A 21,733-nucleotide genomic window follows, 5' to 3' on the forward strand; every position below is an offset into this window, starting at 1 on the left:
TCTTAGTATGAAGTATTACATGGATGCTCCTATTTTCACTTGTCAAATGTTGTCGAGTATGGCACAGTTATTTCTAGAACAGTTGCATGCTGTTTGTTACCCTTCTCTAGCTTTCCTTTGTTCCTATTTGTTCACGCCCCCCTCCCCCCCCTGCAAGGAGGGCAAATGAGAGCAGCTGTCACAGCACCATGGAGAGCTCCTAGAGAGCAACTTTCATTGAGGGATGGTGGTGAACTGTGGCCTTTTGAGCTGCTGTCCACCCTTCTCCTAATCTCCTCCTGGTATTGCACTGGCAAGGTGGTGTGAAAAACACTCAGAACTAGGGGAAAGTCCTTCTGATGTGCTGGGGGATTTGGTTCAGTGGGCTCCTGCCTATCAGTGGACCCATGATTCCTACCTGATTCAGTGAACCCCTGATCACTATCATCTGGCTCAGACCCAGAAAACTGTTTCAGCCCCTCAAGTGATGGTGCTGCTGTATCTGACTCAAGTGTCCTGGTCACTCACTGGGCTCCAGGGTCAAGATTGCTTTGTTGCAAATAAAATGTAGCACATATTATTATGGTTCATTTGACACACACACACACCCTTTGAGCCTGTGAGAATTTCTGGAATGATACGCATCTCTTAGCAAGTTGTTTTTCATCTTGCTTTAGTCCATGCCAGCAGCAGATACAGAACAGAACCTCCCTGGTAACCAGTTGCAGTGACTAAGCAGAGCTCTTCTGAGCACTGAGTGCATGAGAGGGAAGCTTAGATAATACAATTATTACAATTAGGAGAAGCACATGTACTGCATAAGAAAAGAGGGTAATGTTCGCTGAAAAGAGAGTAATGTTATATGGATTAATACATTTAGTGGAAGAGGGGAGGGCATATTACATGTGACTATGCCCTTCCGTTTGATAAAAGTCATTTACAAAAGTAGTTTTGTAATCACATCATATGATTTGTTTGTTTATATCACAGAGTTAATTTTCTACCAGTTTCCTAAACATAAGAATACAGCTGAGGTACCGATTTTTAGTTTTTAACCAGTTTGTTTTGAATATCCACAGTGGGAGGATTGAGAAGTCTGCTCAGTTATTTTTGTAGGTTAATTTATTGGATCCTTGATCACCGTCCTTGTCTCTGCTAGATTTCTTGGCAGCCTTTTATGCAGGAATAGTTGTAAATGGCACTGTCATCATGCTCAAATATGGAATTTTAGTTTATGATTCTCCTCAGGAACTAGCAAACATTGTTAAGTTGAATCTTTAGCTGAATGATCATCCAGAACCTTTATGTCCATGGACTCTTAAGCATTAAGAAACGTATCTCGAGAGCCCTAGAGACATTACAACACTCTTCACTGAAGAATGCCCTCAATATGTTTTGGATTACAATTCCAATTTTGGATTACAATTATAGTCCAAAATATCTGGCTGGCTGGCACCAGGTTGGCAAAGTTTGGGTTAGAGTCTACTGTTACCTTTTTGTAAAGATGGACAGAAAACTAGTTTGCTTGCCCTTGTTTTCTGTGTGTGTGTGGCAAGAGTCTTAATTCTCTAGTTCTTACCACTATGTAGTATGCCTGAGTTCTTCATTAGGTGGTGTGGTTGATGCCCTGTCACTAGAAATTAATTAACCCATCATGGCTCTCTCCGGGTATACTGCATGGGAATGTTGAAATGTTTTCTTTACTAATCCTTTTTAGGGCAGATTAGCTCATAAAGATTGTTTTTGACAAACTGCAGGTTTGAAGAAGTGAAGTTGGAATGAAAGGAGCTGAGATAAAGAAAGCGTCTTATATGCATCCTCAGAGAGGTTTTATCCTAGCCCTATATATCTGGAATGAAAATGATGCAGCTTGCACCCTTCCTAGCAACAATTGAAAGAAAATCACCACTTAACAATTAATTGAATATAACTTCACAAGGCTGGTGTCAAAAGATATTAATTTCCATGTTTAAATAATGGATGAGAATACAGGCCACATTTTGTACTAGGAAGCCAGCAGATATATTTTAACATTGGTAGGATACGGTTCATGTGATTGGTTTTCATTAATAAGCAAACTGCTGTATTTTATAGCAGTTGAAGTTTCTAAATAGACTTCAAAAGCAGCTTCATATATAGCATATTGTAGAAATCTAGTCTAGGTGTTAATCATGGCATGGATAAATGCAACCAGGCTGTATGTTCAGGAGTGGCTGTTGCTTTGTCTGGCTGATATTTTGTTTGGTGACTGAAATATAAATATTGCTACAGGGATTACTCCTAAACAACTAGGGAGGGGGAGAAGAATCCATTTCTGGTCATAGGTACCAGCAGTGAAAGCACTATTACTACAGTCTATACACTGAGTACCACCAGATGATAGCTGTGGCAAAACAAAGGACAGGTTTAATAATGCTGATGATGAACAACAGACATTGTGCAATGAATTTCTCACACTGAGAATGTGGCTGCACTTGAAATAAAAGATTAGGCTACTGTGTTCGTTTAGTGTTTATCAGGCTAGCCCTGTCAACAGGATTCTTATTCCATATTCTTTCAAGAGCGTTGCAGAGTAGAAGCTCAGCAACACACACGCCTTACTGACCAAACTAGTCTGCTTCACACCTAAGGCTTGGCTGTTGCTTCTCAGCTCAAAGTCTAATATAAAGAAAACACTTTGAAGATGGAGATCTGTAATTAAAGCACAGTCCCAACAAGAGAGGTACTGTGAATGGGTGGTTCATTTGCCTGGGAAGATGGTGTTCAGCTTATTCTGAACAAGGTTGCATTTCCCATAAAGGGTTCAGGCTCACAGTCTGTGGTACAGATAGAGCCAGCCTTGACCTGTGAGGTCCAAATGGGTTCCATACCGCATAGCACTTCCAAGTCTTCTGTAGCTGCTGTCATCCCTCCTGTTTTCCATGGCTCCAGACTTGCTTGTGGCACAGGACTGTCCTTGGAGACACTTGCTAGTCCAGAACATAGTTTGTAGGTTACTAAACTGGGAATAGCCCTAGGGAACACATCATGTGAAGCTACTTCTCTGGCTGCTGATCTGTTTCTAAGTACAATTCAGAGTTCTGGTGCTTATCTTCAAAGCTCTTTATGGTTTGAGTCCTGGGTACCTCAAGGGCCTTCTCTTTCCACAAATACCTGCCTGTTCGTTTAAGTCTTCATCAGAGGCCTTTTTCCTGGTGCCCCAATCTTCAGAATTCAGACAGATGGAAACTGTTTCAGAAGTCAGACAGATGGAAATGGATGCCTCTAATGCCTTTCTGGCTCCGGGCAGGGACCTTTTTTATTTTTCCTATGCCTTCTTTTAAAACACAAATTGAATTGGTTTGTTTTGCTCTGCTGATGTTTCATTTTTCCTTTGCAGAATTTTAGTGTGAGCCATTTGGAGAACCTTGCGTATTGAAGGCGGGGTTCAAATCTTAGGATAAATGAAGTTGAAATTCAGAAATATGTGACACATACCACCTTCAGCTGTGAATAAAGCATTCTCAGTCCTACATTACAGAGGTGCCTAGAGATGAAAGGTCATGACTGAGGATAGTGTAGTGTAACTGGCTTCACTGGCTTCTTTCCCCCCGTTTTCAGACTCTCATCATTTGCCAACTTAAAAAATTAGGGTCAGTTTGAGAGGTGAGGTGGTGCATATTTATGTAGACTTTAATTTATTTCCTCGCATCATGTTTATTTCATAATTTGTATCATCAAACTCTAATCAAACTTAGTAATATCTGTTCTTGAGGAATTCAGAGGGAGTGATAAGATTAGAATTGAAGATGCTTCAGAAATATATATGATTTGTTCCTCCCTACTAAGCTATCTGCATGCTGGCTATGAATCATAGGTTTGGCTATGATTAAAATTAATTATAAAATTAATGGGAGAAAATAAAAATTAAGGATTATACATACTATGTTAAGTGCTACTTGCTCTCTTCAAACAGAATGCATCAAAGCTGAGAAAGAAATAGGTGGGTAATGGAACATCTTACAACATAGGAAAAATGGCTAAGATGACTGTTTCCTCTCAAAGCTCTTTTTTTAAAAAAGAAATCCTTAAGGTTGGAGATGATGGAGGAACAGAAAAGCATGAATAGTCTGTTCTAATATTAATATTTAGGGTACACTTAATGAAATCACCATAAAATACATAGTTAAAACAAGCAAAATATCTCCCCCCTCAACTATCCGCAAAAACACAATTGATTATAGATGTCCTTTCTATAGATTTGTTAGTGGTCACAAATGTAACTTGAGTTTCTTAAAGGCATAGGCAACATCATACAATTCTGAAATATGTATGCAAAATAAGAAAGATAGCCAGAGCATATATTGTATCCCCTCCTTCAGTATGGCTCTAAACATTAAAACAGTCAGAAGCAATTTACAGGGAGCAGAGTACGTACTCTATTAGCGTCTTGTGGTGTTACAGTTTCTCAAAGCAACACAGAACTGGACTAGGGAAATTATGGGTTGACGGAGTGAGTCTATTTTTCAGTTGGCTTTCAGGCAAAATGGCTTGGCATTGTCTGTTTTCACTAAGGGAAAAAATGAGGCATAATATTGGATAGGAAGGCAAATCAAATTATGATAACATTTTCATTCAGTACATGGTAGTTTAAACAGTAATTAGCTCCATATTGTTTTATTCTGTTTGTAATTCCCTATTGAATGCCTGATCAAGTATCTGCAAGTCTCACTGACTTACATTTGCAAAGCTAAGGTTCATATCTGAAACACCTAGTGGGCAGTGGGGCTGTTAGCACCACTTGCTTACAAACTGTTACATATTCTGTCCTTGAATGATTGGCTTTAATGTTCAAATGTCATTCTCCAGGCTAGCTACTGAATCATATTTTTAAGAAAATGAAGAAAGAACATTAAATCCATGATAAAATAGATTTGAAGTAGATCGTATAAAGGGAAGCACAATTCTGAGAACAATCAATTCTGTATTAAAATATATGCCCACTTTTTGTGTAATACTCAAGCATTTCACTTTGCAGTAGTGAAATAGATTTTAATGGGACTGCTGTACAGTATGGGAATTTGAAAATTGTAGCCTATTAAATACAAGAAGTTTGCTCATAGAAATTATGACATGGACTCAGTTTTAAATCACCGAAAAATGTTTTTGTACATGAATGTATGGCATGGTTGCATTTTGGGGTCTCAAATATGCCTACAACACTTATTATTTATTATTATTATTTATTGAATTTATATACCGACCTATACCCAGAGGTCTCACACTTCATATACACACTTTCTTTCAGGGACCAAGAAGCCACAAATGGCAGGCTTGCATGCTCACTTGCAGATAGCTTCACAATAGAAACGGCCCTGAATGATCATATAGGTCACATTTTGTATTTCAAACAAGCCTGCAGCAAATCAATATTCTCTTTCCGCTGTCGTGGCAGTGTTTCCTTCCTCAGATATTCTCCAGCTTGCTGGGGAGAGTGGGGAATGGGTCAGGGGGATTTATACTGGACTCTAAGCCTGTTCAGCTGGGTCATGTGACCTGGCAGCTGGGTGTAAGTTTTGCTGGCAAAAACAGTGCAACTGAAACCACACTGGGGGGGGGGGGGAGGGAAAGGTGAGGGCCCGATCCTTGGATATTGAGATCAGACTCATCTGAAAGAGCACTCGGGATCCAGTGCAACTTCACATAGCAGGAGCAGGAGGATGTAAAGTGAGCATGCTCCAACCTCATCTCACTTTACTTCTTGCCTCCCATGTGTGGGCTGCTGTCTCTTGAGCTCCCCATATAAAGACTTTTGCACCTGGTGAAAAGCACTTTGCGCTCAGGAAACACTCCACAAACACTCGGCATCTCGGCACCTGCCACAGACCAAACACGAGAATTGGGGAACAAACGAGGCCTTTGTGCTAACCCTGCTCCCAGGTTCTCCCCAACAGGAACACGACGGCGGCGGAGGCTGCACTCAGTCAACAGCAGCAACTCTCACCCAAGGACACAGAAAACAAGGTGAGTCTGGGAGGACGAATCCCCAGAGGATGCCCCAACAATGGTGCCATTCCCACAAATAGCCCCCACAGCATCCAGGAGCACTGCTCCCTCTAGAGGTGTGGGAATTCTGAAGCCCAACCAGCACCACCTCCCAGTCCTGAATACAGTATGTGGCATTGCTTGCACCATGGGCACCAAGAATGCACAGAAAGAGGTAAGGGGTCACCAGTCATGGGGAGGCATGTACAGTCACCAGCCCTCATTTTCACCTTGCTGTTCCATTGCCTTACTAGGCACGCAGCTACAGAGGAGGCAACAGCAGCAACTGCACCACCAGCGGATGTGATCCAGGAGGGAGAGCTGCACCAGCAGACAGGTAGGGGACAGCACCTCTGAGCAGCCACCCCTCCTGCTCCATTCAGCCAGTCAAGCCACATCCTCGCCTCAACACAAGGAGCCCCAATCAACCTGCAAGCTCCAGGACTCCAACAAAGGTATGCATCTCTACCCATGCCCATGGTGGGGGAAGGAGGAAAACCACTCTCAGCTCGTGCCAGTAGCACTTGGGACCCACCCTCACAGGTCCCACCCACCCCTTCTTCTCACCACTGTGCCAAGGGGCTGTTTATCCCACGTGTTACCACCCCCCTCCTTTGTTTGCAGGCCACGAGTCAATGGATGCTGCAGCCACCATGAAGCCCCGTAATGCAGAGAGGCAGCCCTGTGAATGAAACTCCTTGGAAGGAAGGGGATCCCTGTTCAAAGAGTGCTCAATAAAAACCAAAAGTCCGCAACCATCCGCTCTGTCTCCCATTTATTCATGCGTCGCAACAGAAGGGGAGACTGCATTCCCACCACTGGGGCTGCTCTGCAGGGTCCCTGGTCTCTTGACTATAACTCCCAGAAGCCCCTGCTGTGGGACAGTCAGTACCAGCAGGGGCAAGGGAGGAGACATGCAGTGAAAGAAAACAGCAACACCTCACACTTCAACCATCCGCCAGCTGGGGAACCAAGCAGCAGCCCAACACTACTGCACACCACAGGGCCTGGGGCAAGGGGAAGGGAGATGGACCCACAAATGGGGAGGGAGGATGAGCTGCCATCTAGCTGGGGGATGGCTAGAGGGCATCTAATGGCTCCATGGTACAGAAGGAGGATGCTTCATGGCCCAAATATCACCCTGGCTATGTAGCTGTGGGCAGCTGTCCTGTGTGGCTCCTAGCCATGGTGAGGAGGTAGCTGACCATCTCCTCGCGCCCTGGAGCCCCTGCTCACTTGACTTGGTGTCCAAGGGCAGCTGTCACACCACCACCACATTCTGTAGCATGTTATACGCCAGCAACACCTGTGACATCCTCTTGGGGGAGTGCATACCTCCCTGCCCCTGGTGTGAAGAAGGTAGCAAATGAGATTTCCGATGTGTTTGATAGTGGTGCGCGCCGAGTGGTGTACTTGGTTGTGATAAGGAGTCATGAGGAAGGACCTCAGTGTGTAGCCATACTGTGCTGTTGTTGAGTGTGGCTGTGTGATTGGTGACGTGGGCATGCCTAGCACATGTGATATGCTGTGTGTACTGATTGGCTGCTGGAGTATTGCTAGGGGACATTGTGGGCTCTCTATCCCATTTCTTTACATTCCTAGGCTGTTGACTGCACACCACTTTCTTTTTTCTTTTTCTTTGCATTTTTCCTTTACATACATTCATTTCTTTCTCTGTGGTATTTTAGTTTTTCTTATCATCTCTTTTAAACATCTAATACAGTAGTATCTATTACAACATCTCTAGTTATGTCCAATCATTTAATTTTGCTGCATCGCCTCAGTTTCTATCCCCCCCTTTTTCTGTACACATCCTTTCTCCCTTTTCTACTGTTCATAAACCTATCCCCACTTGTATGTTTAACATTATTCTCCTTTTTTAAAAAATACATTTCTAGTAATTCCCACTCACTTCATATTATTTTCTTGTCCGTATTCCTTATTGTAGCCATCATATTGACTAATTCTATAAATTCTATTAGTTTGAACAGCTGCTAATCTTGTCGGGATTGCCCTTTCTTTCCAAATTTTCGCATATGTTATCCTTGCCACTGCTGTTGCATAGGGAAATATTTTTCGTTTTGTTTGTGAGTTCTTGTCCTATTACAGCTAGCAGGAAGGCTTCTGGGTTTTTTGGGAGGGGGCATTCGCCTGCACACCACTTTCTTTGATCTCAGTGTGACCTTGCAGTTCATACACATCCGCTAAAGGTGCCAGGGAACTCTTCCCTGCGTGCCAACAGGTGGGCACTGGCTCTCTGCAATTTGGTTGCTTATTTCTAATCAGCTGGCGTTTCCCCTTCTCTGGGTCTCCTGAATTAGCTCTGAATCTGGTGTCTCTTGTTCCAGTTTAATTTGAACCAGCCTAATGCTGGCTTTCTGTGTGTAGGATGGTTCAGTAAATCATAAGAGCCAGTGTGGTGTAGTGGTTAAGAGCAGTAGGCTTGTAATCTGGTGAACCGGGTTTGCGTCTCCGCTCCTCCACTTGCAGCTGCTGGGTGACCTTGGGCTAGTCACACTTCTTTGAAGTCTCTCAGCCCCACTCACCTCACAGAGTGTTTGTTGTGGGGGAGGAAGGGAAAGGAGAATGTTAGCCGCTTTGAGACTCCTTCGGGTAGTGATAAAGCGGGATATCAAATCCAAACTCTTCATCATGTACAACCATTGGCTGGCTGTCTTCCAGGAACTAAGCCTTTCCCTTGCATATTCCCTTGCTTGGACCTGTCTCTTCCTAGTCACTGCCAGTGAGTCTCATAACTTGCACTGTAGGCTTTTTCCCGGAATGGAGCCAGACCATGCAAATAGCTTGAAAGTCATAAACTCCAGGCTCAGTTAATTTTAAGATAAGAGTTCTTTAGAAAAGGTCCTTTAAAAAAAAAGAAAAAAACTAAGCCTGACAGTTATTTAATGCTAATCTCTGCAGCTGAGAGTGTTTGGTGAAGAGCAAATAACTCTTCTAGAGTACCCATGGTGTTCAAAACCAATACATTGGCAGGATCAATTATTGGAAAAACTATCAGTATATGTATATGTAAGCACTAGCTAAGTGCAGAAAAATCTTCCGCCCGAATAATCTTGAATAAGATAGTAATTGAGCCACTAAAGTACATTCCTGATCAATTCCTGACGCGCCCTAGTGGAACCCTTTGAAATGTAGGACTTGGGTAAACTTTCTCAGGGGCTCCTATTTTGCTTCTTGAAACAGCTTGAAGGGAATAAGCAACAGACATAAGTGTTTGGGTTATGCATTCTGATATTTACTTTTGCATCTGCCTAGATGAGATGGTTGTTCTCCATCCAAATGTGTTGGCTGGAACTTTATGGTCAACTCTTATGGTTCTGGTGATCCATTATCTGACAAACTTGGCATAAGCCAGCGACGTGGCTCCGTTTATGCTAGACATTTCCCCAGTATTGTGATGTCTCACTCACTTACAAGCCACGTGACAGAATCACCAACCCAGAATGCGCCTTCAATTCTAGTATTATTCAGATGGGTTCTGATTTTTTTTTCCTGTTTACTGTTCTTACAGTTTTTACAGTGTGGATGGATCAATCTGAGTGCTTTCAGCCTGCTTTCAGAACTGCTTTGGCAAACTTTCTGCCCTCACTTTTAATTAGGGTATCGCTTTGTGTGCAGGAAATAGGTGATTGTCCTGACCTTCACCAATCAGTCTAGGTGGTCAGCTATTTTTTAATTTAGGCAGTATTTTTTCATATCAGAGGCATTATGTCTCTGAATACCCATTGCTGAGAATCACAGGTTAGCAAAGTGCCATTGCACTCATGTCCTGCCTGCCCATAGCTGTCAACTTTCGGATTTGAAAATAAGGGATCAGCAACCTCAAAAATAAGGGATCAGCAGCCTCACCTGTCCCGGGGACAGTCTACGGGATATCTAACAATCTGGGATAGCAGCGGGAAACGGCACTGGAATAAGGAAATTTCCTGCAAAAAAAGGGAAGGTTGACAGCTATGTGCCTGCCTGCCTGCCTGCCTGCCTGCCTGCCTGCCTGCTTTCCACAAGCATTTAGTAGGCCACAGTGAGAACAGAATGCTGGACTAGATGATCCAGAGGCCTGATCCAGAGGCTCACACAGAGTTATCATTCCCAGCAACCCTTAACAAACAGCAGTGCCCAGAATTCTTGGAGGGAAAGAAAATGCTGTAAAGGTACAGAAAACATTTTGATGCATAAAGTACCCAAATCATCCATGCTCGTGACAAGAGAGGGGGGCAGGAATAGAATGTCACCCATAAGTAGGGGACATTGAGTATTGTAATTCAAGAATGCCACATAAAAAAATGAAACTAATAACTAAAGGTGATGAGACAACCTTGTTATGCACTTAATACTGTGTAATGCAGAAGTTTTAGTCAGATAACCTACTTACATTAGTCAATGTACTTTGCAGAGATTTTTAGTCTGAACAAAGAGGTTGAGAATGCTAATGAATGGTGGATTTTGTTTAAAGCCAAAAGAGATGATAAAAAAGTAAAAATAGACAAAGTTCATTTACCAAAAAAAAAAAAGAATGTTTTCATTTACAAAAATGTTAGCACCTTTTGTTCTCACAACAAATGAAAGAGGTGGGAAAAGGGTGTATATTTGGTTGGTACTGTTCTTTGAATAAGCCCAGTATGCGTTTTTATAGGTCAGGATTGTTCCATTTGTTTGTACTTTTATATTGTCTACCAACCTAAATAATTACCAGCCAGTTGCCAACCTCACTTTTGGGAGCAAGGTTCTTGAGCGGTTGGTCACTGACCAGATCCAGCGGAGGAGACTGATTTTCTAGAGCCATTTCAGCTGGGGTTTTGGCCTGGCTTTGACACAGAAACTGCCCTGGTCGCCTTATATGATGACCTCTGAAGGGAAAGAGGCAGAGGCAATGTGTCCCTGTTAATCTTCCTTGACCTCTCAGTGTCTTTGAATAGCACTAACCACTGTATCTTCCTTGACAAGGCTGAGTTGGGGGTGGGCTTTGCAGTGGTTCCAGTCCTACTTGAATGGTCATCTTGGTGAGTGATGCTTGGGGAGTGTTTTTGTGTCCCTGTTAATCCTCCTTGACCTCTTGGTAGCTTTCAACAACATTGACCTCTCTTGGAGAGGTTATCTGCGTTGGGGGTTGGTGGCACTGCTTTGTAGTGGTTCCAGTCCTACTTGGATGGCCGTCTTCGGCGGGTGATGCTTGGGGGAGTTTTTGGCACCATGGGGCCTTCAGTGTGAGGTCCCTCAAGGCTCAGTTCTATCCCCCATGTTGTTTAAACTCTATATGAAGCTGCTAAGTGATCTGGAGTTTTGGAGTGTGTTGTCAGCAGTATGCTGATGACACACAGCTCTATTTCTCCTTTGCATCTCCAGGCATGGCAGATGATGTGCTAGACCAGTGTCTTGGCTCAGTAGTGGACTGGATGAGAGCCAACAAACTGAGGCTCAATCCAGATAAGACAGAGGCACTGTTATGGGGTGGTGCCCTAGACCTAGACTCGCTTTTAAGGAGCAGGTACGTAGCTTGCATAGGTAGATGGAGATCATCCAACAGTTGTGCAGCATGCTGTCCCACCTCCACATCTCTAAAATTGGCACGGAGGCTGGGGTTTGTTTGGCACCTATATGATGAACACCTGGATATGCAGATCATAAGAGGCTAAGAAATAAAAATACACATACACGCCCCCTACTAACCTTCCATGCTTAGGAGCCTTAAAGGACAGGCAGGGGAAGTTTGGACAGCACTGCCTGAAGCCCCCTTCCCTTCAGCACCTTTGGGCAGCACCACCCAAGTAGCTACTGTCCCTCAGGAAAGGTCAGTGGAGGTGTTAGGCACTGGTGCACGTGGGGGAGAGGGGCGTCCTTGCAGTGATGCCCAATCCAGCATGTTTCCCACTAGCTCTTCTACTTTAAGGTGCTACTTTAAGGAGCTCACGAAAGGCTGATGTGGGGGCGCAGCTTGAAAGTTCTTAGCATCCCAAACCCATCACACTCCTTACCAGCCCTTTCTTTGGGAACAGCCGGTGAAGTGGGGGTGGGGGACGCCTGGCAGATTCAGTTTTTGGCTTGGGCACCATGGCCAGCCCCAAACGGTACCCCCTGATTTAACCCAATAACAAGCGGAGCCTGCAAGAGAAACAAAAAGTTTGCCTCCCTTCTTGTGCTGCATGATTCGTTTTCTGTGATCGTTCTCCCTTGTTCAGACCCGCTGCGATCCCCCGGGGGGAGTCAATATTTATTACAGCCATCTGGGGACGAAGCACGCGAATGGCACATGTCGCTGCTTTTGGCACTCCCACCCCCCACCCCTTTCTAATGTTTGCAGTCCTGCCAGGCCTGGGGGGATGGCAGCCCTGAGCGGCGGCTGCCAGGGCAGCCATTCGAGGGAGAGGGCGGCGGGCTGGCTGCTGATTGGCCTCGCCGCCCACGGAGGCTGCGCCCTCCGCCCCCGCCCGCTCTCCACAAACCGGAGTCCCCTTGGCTGCTGCCGGGCGCCGAGGGAAGGCGGGAAAGGCGGTCGCTGGTCCGCTTGCCCTTGCGGAGCCCCTGCGGCCTTGGCTCGAGTGCCGCCCCGCGGAGCCTCCGAGGAGCACCTCCGAGGACGCCTCGCCGCCCGTCCCGCGCCAAGAGCAGCAGGGCCGAGGCCGGCGGCGGGATGGGGAGGCAGAGCGCGGGCGGGCCGGGGCGCAGCATGCTGCGCTCGCCGAGCCGGAGCAGCCTCTCCGCCTCCTTCGAGGCGCTCGCCGTTTACTTCCCCTGCATGAACTCCCTGGAGGAGGAGGAAGAGGAAGAGGAGGTGAAGAAAGGCGGCGGAGGTGAGGCGCGCGCGCGAAAAGCAGGCGGCGGCGGCGGGGGGGGGGGGTGCGCCCGCTGCAGCAACCGGTGAGCTGCTTGGCGCGGGACGGTCTCTGCAGCAGCGCCCAGAAACGGAGAAAGTGGCTCGCCAGCAAGCCACCCGAGTGGATGCTCCAATTGCCCTTGTCCTAAGCGCGGCAGTAAGATTGTGTCCTTTGCCATTAAACGGAGACTCTTGAATGTGTTTGTGCTGCTGCGTATTTAACCTGGCAAAGGTGCCATAATAATTCAGGGTGTCAATTCCTGTATGCGAAAGAGATCCTTTTTACCGTTTTCCCAACTAAATGCACCAAAGTTTGGTTTTTGAAGGACTTGGGGTATTGGACACATTGCACAACACTCCTAACCAAAGTTAGCCACTTTAAAGTTCCATTCATTTCATTGTAAGATAACTTAGGTGTGTTTTGGAAATCCATTGGTAGCACTGGTTTTAAATGAAGCTCTTTGGTTGTCGCTGAAAGTGCGACTCTGAAATGATGTGATTTGGTAGTCATTAATGTGACAATTTAATTTGTGCTTACAATACTGTAGTTGAATATTTTCTCCTGGTTCATACACTGAGATAGAAATCTTGTTTTTACACAAAGAAGCAATTCCATGGTTCCTACCTCCACTGTCAGGAGACAGAATGCCACTGAATGCCAGTTGCTAGGAATCCTAAGTGGGGAGAATGCTTGCTTCCTGTTGAGTTCCTGGTTAAGATGAGAGTTGAACTAGCTAACTTCCCATCTCAGGTTCTTCACAGTTCGATCCTATCCACATCTACTCAGAAGTTAAACACCATTAAGTTCTATGGGACTTATTCCTGGGTAGGATTGCAGCCATAGCCACTACACCAGTTACATAGCCAGCACCATTCTAAATATATGTATTGCTTCATTCACCAGGCTCTGTATATTTATCACACAACTCTGGAGATAATTTTGTAGTGGTTTGCCTGTTTGCTTATCTGGGTATGAAAAAGAACCCATCCAGGAGAGGTTGTGGATTTGTTCAGCTCACTTCAGTCCCTGATTCACCCTTCAGACATGCTCACAAATCAGAGGTGGAAATGATTTCAGGGCTCCTGGTTCAGGGTAACAAACTTTGTAAACCTTGTAAACAGAGCCTTACTAATGAATTGCAGGGTTTTCATTTATTAAACTTTAGCCACGTTAATCTTCGGCTTCCATCAAATAGTATAGAATAGCATAGCATACCATAACTATCTTTAGAAATAGGTGTACTTAAGACCAGTGATTAATCGCTTGCTTTAGGTTTAATCACCTTGAAATTTTCATGTGGCTGACAGTATTATCAAATAGTGGCTATCATTTCTGTTGGACAGATCCCACCTTCTCATGGGAAAAGAAGATGTTCCATGATACTTCTCACTGAGTGCACTGAATATCTGCTCTGCACTAAGCATACAGATAAACTGAAATAAAATACTGTATAAATGTACTTGCGCTTGTTGAAGTTCTATAGCAGCCTTCATCACCTAGTGCCCTCTAAATGTTTTAGACTACAACACTCATTAGATCTAACTCCAGCACCAGCCTACATGTTGCCAACTCTGACCTGTGTCCAGAATTTGTACAGTGAAAATGTGGATGGAGTTCCTGAACCTTTTAAAAGTTGTATGGAAGAAGGAGTTTCAGCAAGTCTTGTTTCTGGTGTGTTGTGTATGCAGCACTGCTGGCATTGAATATTTGCCCCCACAGTTTAATCTACTATATGATAATAAATCAAGTAGGAGGCCGGCTCCTTCCAGAGTTGTTGCACTGGCCTCATTTGCAAAATTAAACCTTTTACAGCACAAGCCCATGCATTTTAATCCAGAAGTAAATCCCATTGGATCCTTACTCTTAGGTAAGAAAGTGTAGGAGGGTAGCGGTGCTTGCTATTGGTGGTCCAGTATTAGTTCAAAAGCAGAGTTTTCCACTGACACTTCGTGGATGCATTTCTCTAGGTTGGTCATCTGGACTGGTAAAATCTGTGGATGCTGGTCTGACATTCCTTTTGTGGGTTTTGAACTTACTGTATTTTTGTTATGACCAGTGGCTAAAACAATAACATTTTCTTCCATTGGCAGTTGGTGTTTTATGGATTTGACTGTGTGACCTCTTTGAATTGATTGGCTTGCTTAGCATCATGCAGAAATTTCTCATGAAAGGTCAAGGCCATTTCTTCTAATGTATCCATGAGCCATATTTTGTCCTGCAATTCTAGAACCAGTGTCATCCTCAGTTTTCACTGCTCTATTGTACAATCAAGGACAATAGTTCTGTTCTGCTGTTTGGTTTGAACAGGGGTGAAGGACACAGTAGTCCAAATGTGGTTATAAAGCAAATGATGTCTTCAAAATCTGAAGCTGCTCTTGCAGCCTTACCAAAATACATTGGTCAGAATATTAATAAATGGTATTTCTGCCAAAAGATGATGCAGGTATGCTTGCATCAGCTTGAATATGTAGAACCACCTCTTCCAGCAACAATATGGCCTGTGTTGTGTGCACATACTGATCTTCACATGAATGCAGATTTGATCACATTTTAAATGCCTCTCCCATATTAAAAATTTAGTCCCACAAGAGCTTCACATTCAAACATGGTGCATGTGTGTGCCTAAATGAGGACTTTTCTCTCCAACATGGCAGAGATATTTTTTATCTGGAAAACAATGGAGACGCGAAACCTGAATTCTGTAGTGGTACAGAACCATTTTATTTTTTACAATATGTAGATCTATCCTGAGTTACATATGCCATAGACAGAACGACTACTTCAACTGTGATAATTGCTTTTGAAATTCTTTATTCCTGATTTTTCTTCTTTTTTCTTTACAGTTTTTTTGCATCAGAGCAAAAACTAAAAAGGATTATCCCTCTCATTCATTTGCCCATTTCCCAATAGATGTTACCTCTTGCAACTGCTCACCCCCCCCCCCCCCCGGTCACAAGGTGCTTTTTCAGCACCTTTCAGGCCAACTTTGCGTTACTTTTCAAATTGCTGATTCAAATTGCAAGTATCTAAGTGGGTTTTAGTGCTTGCTGCTCCATAATCTGCCTGTATCTAGTTCAGTACTTTCGTGTACGTTACTATATCTGGATGTTTTTACCGTTTTCTCTCATTTACTGAAATGGACTTCAAATGCTGATGGGCTGAAGTGCCAAGAAGATCTTTATCTACATTAAAACACACACACGCACACACACACGTCCTATATGGACACTTTATTTTCAGCCAAAATAATACAGTAGAGACATGCCGGTTTTTAAACAAGGATTTAAAATCTGAAGTCCTTTAGCATATAGTTGATGTGTGAGAAATAGAAGCTAAGTTTGGACAGCAGGTGAGAACATCCTGGCATTTCTTAAGAGCTATCTGTAAAAATAGGCCTTAAAATGGGGTCAGCTTTGTACAATCTGTTCCATACAGCCATCTCCTCTGAGGTCAAAATTTATCATATTAAATTTTAACAAAGGCTACCAAACTATTTTAGTATATTTAGTACATTGTTTTTAAAATGTCTCACACATTTGTCAGTGTTTGCCTACACAGTAGGGGGTTTGAACATATAAACAGATTGTAAACCTGCTTGGGATGGTACTATGCATAGCTTCCATATGTATAGGCTGTGCCTAGCTGCACCAATACACACACACACACACACACACACACACACACACACACTTTTCAAGTTTATACATTTCACTAATTTCACAATCATTTTAACATTTCAAAACTTGACTTCCTTCCCCCTCTTTCTGCTGTTCCTTAAATTTATTTTTAATATCTTCTGCATATCCAAATTAACTTAATGTGCTCCTTTATTCATCTGCTTTAAATATATACTCCTATGAAACTGCAGGTTATTACAATAATCCTGCCAGTGTTCTTACCTGTTTACAATTTATCTGCAAATATTCAATAAACCATTTCCATTATTTTATTAAAAAGTTTGTTATCTTGATTTCTTATTCTTCTGGTAAGTTTAGCCATTTCTGCGTATTCCATAAGTTTTTGTATCCATTCTTCCTTTGCTGGGACTTCTGCTTATTTCCATTTTGGGGCGAGTAACATTCTTGCCTCTGTAGTAGCATACATGAATAAGCTTCTGTACAGTTAGGGTAGTTCTGTCCCTATAATTCCCAAAAGAAAAGCTTCTGGGTTTTGTTTTGTTTTTTACAAACGTTATTTTAAACATCCTTTTCAGTTCATTATATATCATTTCCCAGTAAGCATTAACCTTACTACAAGACCACCACATATGATAAAAAGAACCTTCTTTCTCTTTACATTTCCAACACTTATTTGATTTAGATTTAAACATTTTTGCCAGTTTACTCGGTGTTAGATATAATTTTCTCTTAGACCATAACATGCTGTAAATTTTATATCCATATTCCACAATTGTTCCCATGCTTCCATGTCTATATTATGACCGATATCTATTGCCCAATGTATCATTGAGGATTTTACTTGTTCATCCTTTGTCTCCCATTCCAATAATATTTTATACATTTTAGACAGCACTTCCACATCACATTCCAACAGGTCTCTCTCCAGTTGTGATATTTTCTCCCAAACCCTTGTATCCTATCTTTCTTAAATACTTCATTCAAATGATGATATTGTATCCATGTTGTTAATTTCCCTGATAATTCCTTAAATTCTTTTAATTTATACTCTCCTCTCTCTTGTTTTAATAAATTTCTGTAAGTTTTCCACCCTTACAGTAAGGTTGGAAGGGTAGCTGCATCAATTCAGATATGAAGATGCAGTTCAGTGAGACATATTTGCATGCAGATGGCCATTCACAAGCACATACAGCTATTGAAATCCTACCCATTTTCTATCTATGTCTCAATCCATATAGGAATTCGAAACTCCAGGTGCTAGTAATAGATGCCCACCTGGTCACCCATGACACTTGATTCCACAGTGGCTACCTCTGGATTAGGGCCACTTTGTGTGGTAGTTTCTTGCATCCATGACAGCACCAGCGGGTGTCACAATCAATATTTGTAGCTAATACATAGTGCCCTTCAAAACAAAAACAAAAAAGCTACGTAACTTTCAGAACCCAATTTTTTAAAAAAAACAATGGAGCCCTGTGATATTCAGCATTCAGACTTTATGGAAATGTTTTCTGCCCATGGGACTACAGAATTGCTACTGAAATTAATGCACAAGCAGCATAAAACAGGAGAATAATGATACAGCAGTAGTTATTTATTTAGAGTTGCTTAATATTTACCAGCCGTTGTTAATTAACTCCTGGGTGGGGGTTTTGGGGGGGGATGTGTAATAATGCTTGACAACATCTGCATCCCTAACCTTCCCTTGGAATGAATATAAATTAAATGTACTTGCATGTTTACTCCAAAGCATGACAGCTTGTATTATAATAATGATTAAATCATGTGAAGATGACCTTAAATCATTTTGCATATCAAATCTAAAGCAGTTGTTTGTGGTGAATACTATTCCATATGAGACCTCTTTATGTATGTAGCTTTAGTTCCAAATTGGAACAAGGTTGTCTAGAGCTTCCCATTGATCCCCTGGAAGAACAGCATGCAGTTGAATCACATACATGCCTACTTAGAAGTAAGCCTAATTTTGCTTAGTGGGACTTACTCTGAAGTATGTGTGTACAGATGTGCAGCCTTGATCTGTTCCTGCTGTAAGTGTCGCATTAAGAGTTGACTCTCACAACTGACCTGCATGAGGCTAGCAGGGTTTTTTTCTGCTATGATTACAGGTCAGCTGAACTATTTATACTTTTCTGTGGCCTTTGTGCAGACATACATACAGCAATGTTCTGAGACATCATGTGAAGAACCCAACCCCAACCCCCAGAGCACATATGCTCTAGGCAAGGTTGAGGAACCATCACCCTCAGCCAGCATGGCCAATTATCACAGATGATGCGACTTGCAGTCCAACAACATCTGGAGGCCATGAGTTCCCCGTCCCCAGTGCCAGTCCCAGGCTCTTTTGCATCCAGGTCAAGGCTAGCTACTTGCATCCTTCCCCGCCCCCCCCCCAATTGCTAATTTTGATTTAAAAAAGAAGTCTTGAAGAAAAAAATTGAAAAGCACAAAACTTGAAACTGCTAATTTAATTGCAATAATAAGTAATACAACAGTCTCTGATTATCTTTCTCAAATACAAATAAAATAATTTAGCACACAAATCATTGTGTGCATTATTATGTGAAAAATGTAAGTCTCTTAAAAGTTTCGATATCAGGCGCATCAAAATCTCATGTTGCCTGCCTTTTCATTTGCAGATTTTGTCACCAATTCCGTCAGGTCCAGTGCTGATGCTTGGGCATGTTCAATTCATATAGTTGCCAAGCCAACTAATCTCTTTTGCAACATTGTTGCGTACAGGTGGCGGCGACCATTTTGCGCACGTCCAGTTGATGTGCGACCGCCAACATGCGGTCCTTTTGGATCCAGAAGAGGGCAGAGCAGACTTATGTGCACTGCACACGGGAGCCAGGCATGAAACCCCTGCACAAAATGGTCACCGCCTGTATATGTAAGCTATCACACACCACTTGCCACTGATACTGGAAGTGTGAGGAGGATCCTTAGAGCAACAGAAACATCAGGCACATTATCCAGGAGTTTTTGCTTGTAGTATGAAGAGAAATACTCCTTGTGGTGGCATAGACTTTGGAAGTCTTTGAGCTATTGCTGTAAGTTCACAGCACAGATGTTTTCATCGTCAGTATCTTTGTTTCCATTATGCAGCAGTGGTTTTTCCAAATTCTTGCAGGCCTTATATGCATTTTCAGAAGTAGGAAGTAGAAAGCCAAATAGGGAATTATATTGTTGTGGCTGCTGGAATCTCTCTTCAACAGGTTGTATGGCCTTGTCTAAGATCAGTGGTGTCAACTTGAACAACACATAAGCCCTGTCCCACATAATCACATGACATGGTGCATGCACACTATTTGAATGGCAATGCCCATCAACTGGGGGCTGGTCCACTCAAATATTTTATCTGGGGTGCCAAAGGGACCTCGGTCCCTAGGAGTTGGTTCCTATGTCTAAGACAGCTTAGTAGAAACCTACTTTGAATTTCTACTTTGGATCTTATGGGCCTCAAAAGGGTCATTGGAAGGATAAATAGCAATGGAAGAGAAACATGAACACATAACTAGTTTGAAACTTAGCACTTTTGTAGACCTCATCAGGCAGATCTTGTATACCAAGTTGCTTGCAGATCAGGTATGCCAAGTTTTTGAAGTTGTTGTTGGTTGACTCCAAATGGCTACTTGCATGAGTAGAAGAAGGCATTTCCACTCACACAAAAGGGGGTCCTATTTCTTCATCAATTGATCTCCAGCTACTGTCATGGCATATTTCATATCATTCTCTGCTCCTCATAGTGGCAGAAGGGGACACGAGGCAAGAAAGCTTAATAACATGGTTTGAATGTCATTTATTGTCCCTACAGTAAAGCCCACTGACATTTTTCTGTTATTTTAGGATTTATTATTATTATTATTACTGAGTCAATAACATTGTGCTTGCTGTACTGTAAGGTAGCCTCTGCCGTGCAGGTGCAGGTGCAGGTGCAGCTGTGTGGCTGATGCTGATGGGAGTTGTAGTCCAGAACATCTGGAGGACACCAGGTTGACAGAGGTTGCTCTGAATTTAAAGCATATGAACATAATAGGCTGAAACCAAGCAGACACAGTTACTGTTCCACCCACTGCCAGCTTTAGCCTTCAACAGATTACCCCAAGGGTATGCAGTGCTCAACAGAAAAATCTTCCCCATAAATGCTATATGGAATATATTTAAAGCATTCTTCACCATACTAAAACAACAATAATGAAACAAATTGACTGTAAAGTCTTTTGAGCTTTGGTCATGCTGATAATGGAAGACAAAGGGTGCTCATCAATGGTTCCTCTTCATCCTGGAGAAGAGTGACTAGTGGGGTGCCACAGGGTTCTGTCTTGGGCCCGGTCTTATTCAACATCTTTATCAACGACTTGGATGATGGACTCAAGGGCATCCTGATCAAATCTGCAGATGACACCAAACTGGGAGGGGTGGCTAACACCCCAGAGGACAGGATCACACTTCAAAACGACCTTGACAGATTAGAGAACTGGGCCAAAACAAACAAGATGAATTTTAACAGGGGGAAATGTAAAGTATTGCACTTGGGCAAAAAAAATGAGAGGCACAAATACAAGATGGGTGACACCTGGCTTGAGAGCAGTACATGTGAAAAGGATCTAGGAGTCTTGGTTGACCACAAACTTGACATGAGCCAACAGTGTGACGCGGCAGCTAAAAAAGCCAATGCAATTCTGGGCTGCATCAATAGGAGTATAGCATCTAGATCAAGGGAAGTAATAGTGCCACTGTATTCTGCTCTGGTCAGACCTCACCTGGAGTACTGTGTCCAGTTCTGGGCACCACAGTTCAAGAAGGACACTGACAAACTGGAACGTGTCCAGAGGAGGGCAACCAAAATGGTCAAAGGCCTGGAAATGATGCCTTATGAAGAACGGCTAGGGGAGCTGGGCATGTTTAGCCTGGAGAAGAGGAGGTTAAGGGGTGATATGATAGCCATGTTCAAATATATAAAAGGATGTCACATAGAGGAGGGAGAAAGGTTGTTTTCTGTTGCTCCAGAGAAGCGGACACGGAGCAATGGATCGAAACTACAAGAAAGAAGATTCCACCTAAACATTAGGAAGAACTTCCTGACAGTAAGAGCTGTTCGACAGTGGAATTTGCTGCCAAGGAGTGTGGTGGAGTCTCCTTCTTTGGAGGTCTTTAAGCAGAGGCTTGACAACCATATGTCAGGAGTGCTCTGATGGTGTTTCCTGCTTGGCAGGGGGTTGGACTCGATGGCCCTTG

General features: G+C 43.2%; 1 protein-coding gene across 35 annotated transcripts in view; it reads left to right on the forward strand.

Annotated features, from left to right (window-relative positions):
* The window catches only part of RIMS2 (regulating synaptic membrane exocytosis 2), a gene marked incomplete at its 5' end in the record, with an annotated part of 372,013 nt that overhangs the window by 341,372 nt on the left and 8,908 nt on the right, over positions 1-21,733 (forward strand). Inside the window, one exon of one of the 35 annotated variants that reach the window (XM_079984112.1) lies at positions 12,653-12,812. The exons of the other annotated variants lie outside the window; for them this stretch is intronic. Within the exon in view, the coding sequence (XP_079840238.1) occupies positions 12,653-12,812 (160 nt within the window). Of the gene's footprint in view, positions 1-12,652; positions 12,813-21,733 lie in introns of those variants that run through there. 35 annotated transcript variants of the gene reach the window in all.

Source organism: Podarcis cretensis (assembly GCF_951804945.1).
Source record: "Podarcis cretensis genome assembly, chromosome: 7".
NCBI classification, from domain to species: Eukaryota; Metazoa; Chordata; class Lepidosauria; order Squamata; family Lacertidae; genus Podarcis; species Podarcis cretensis.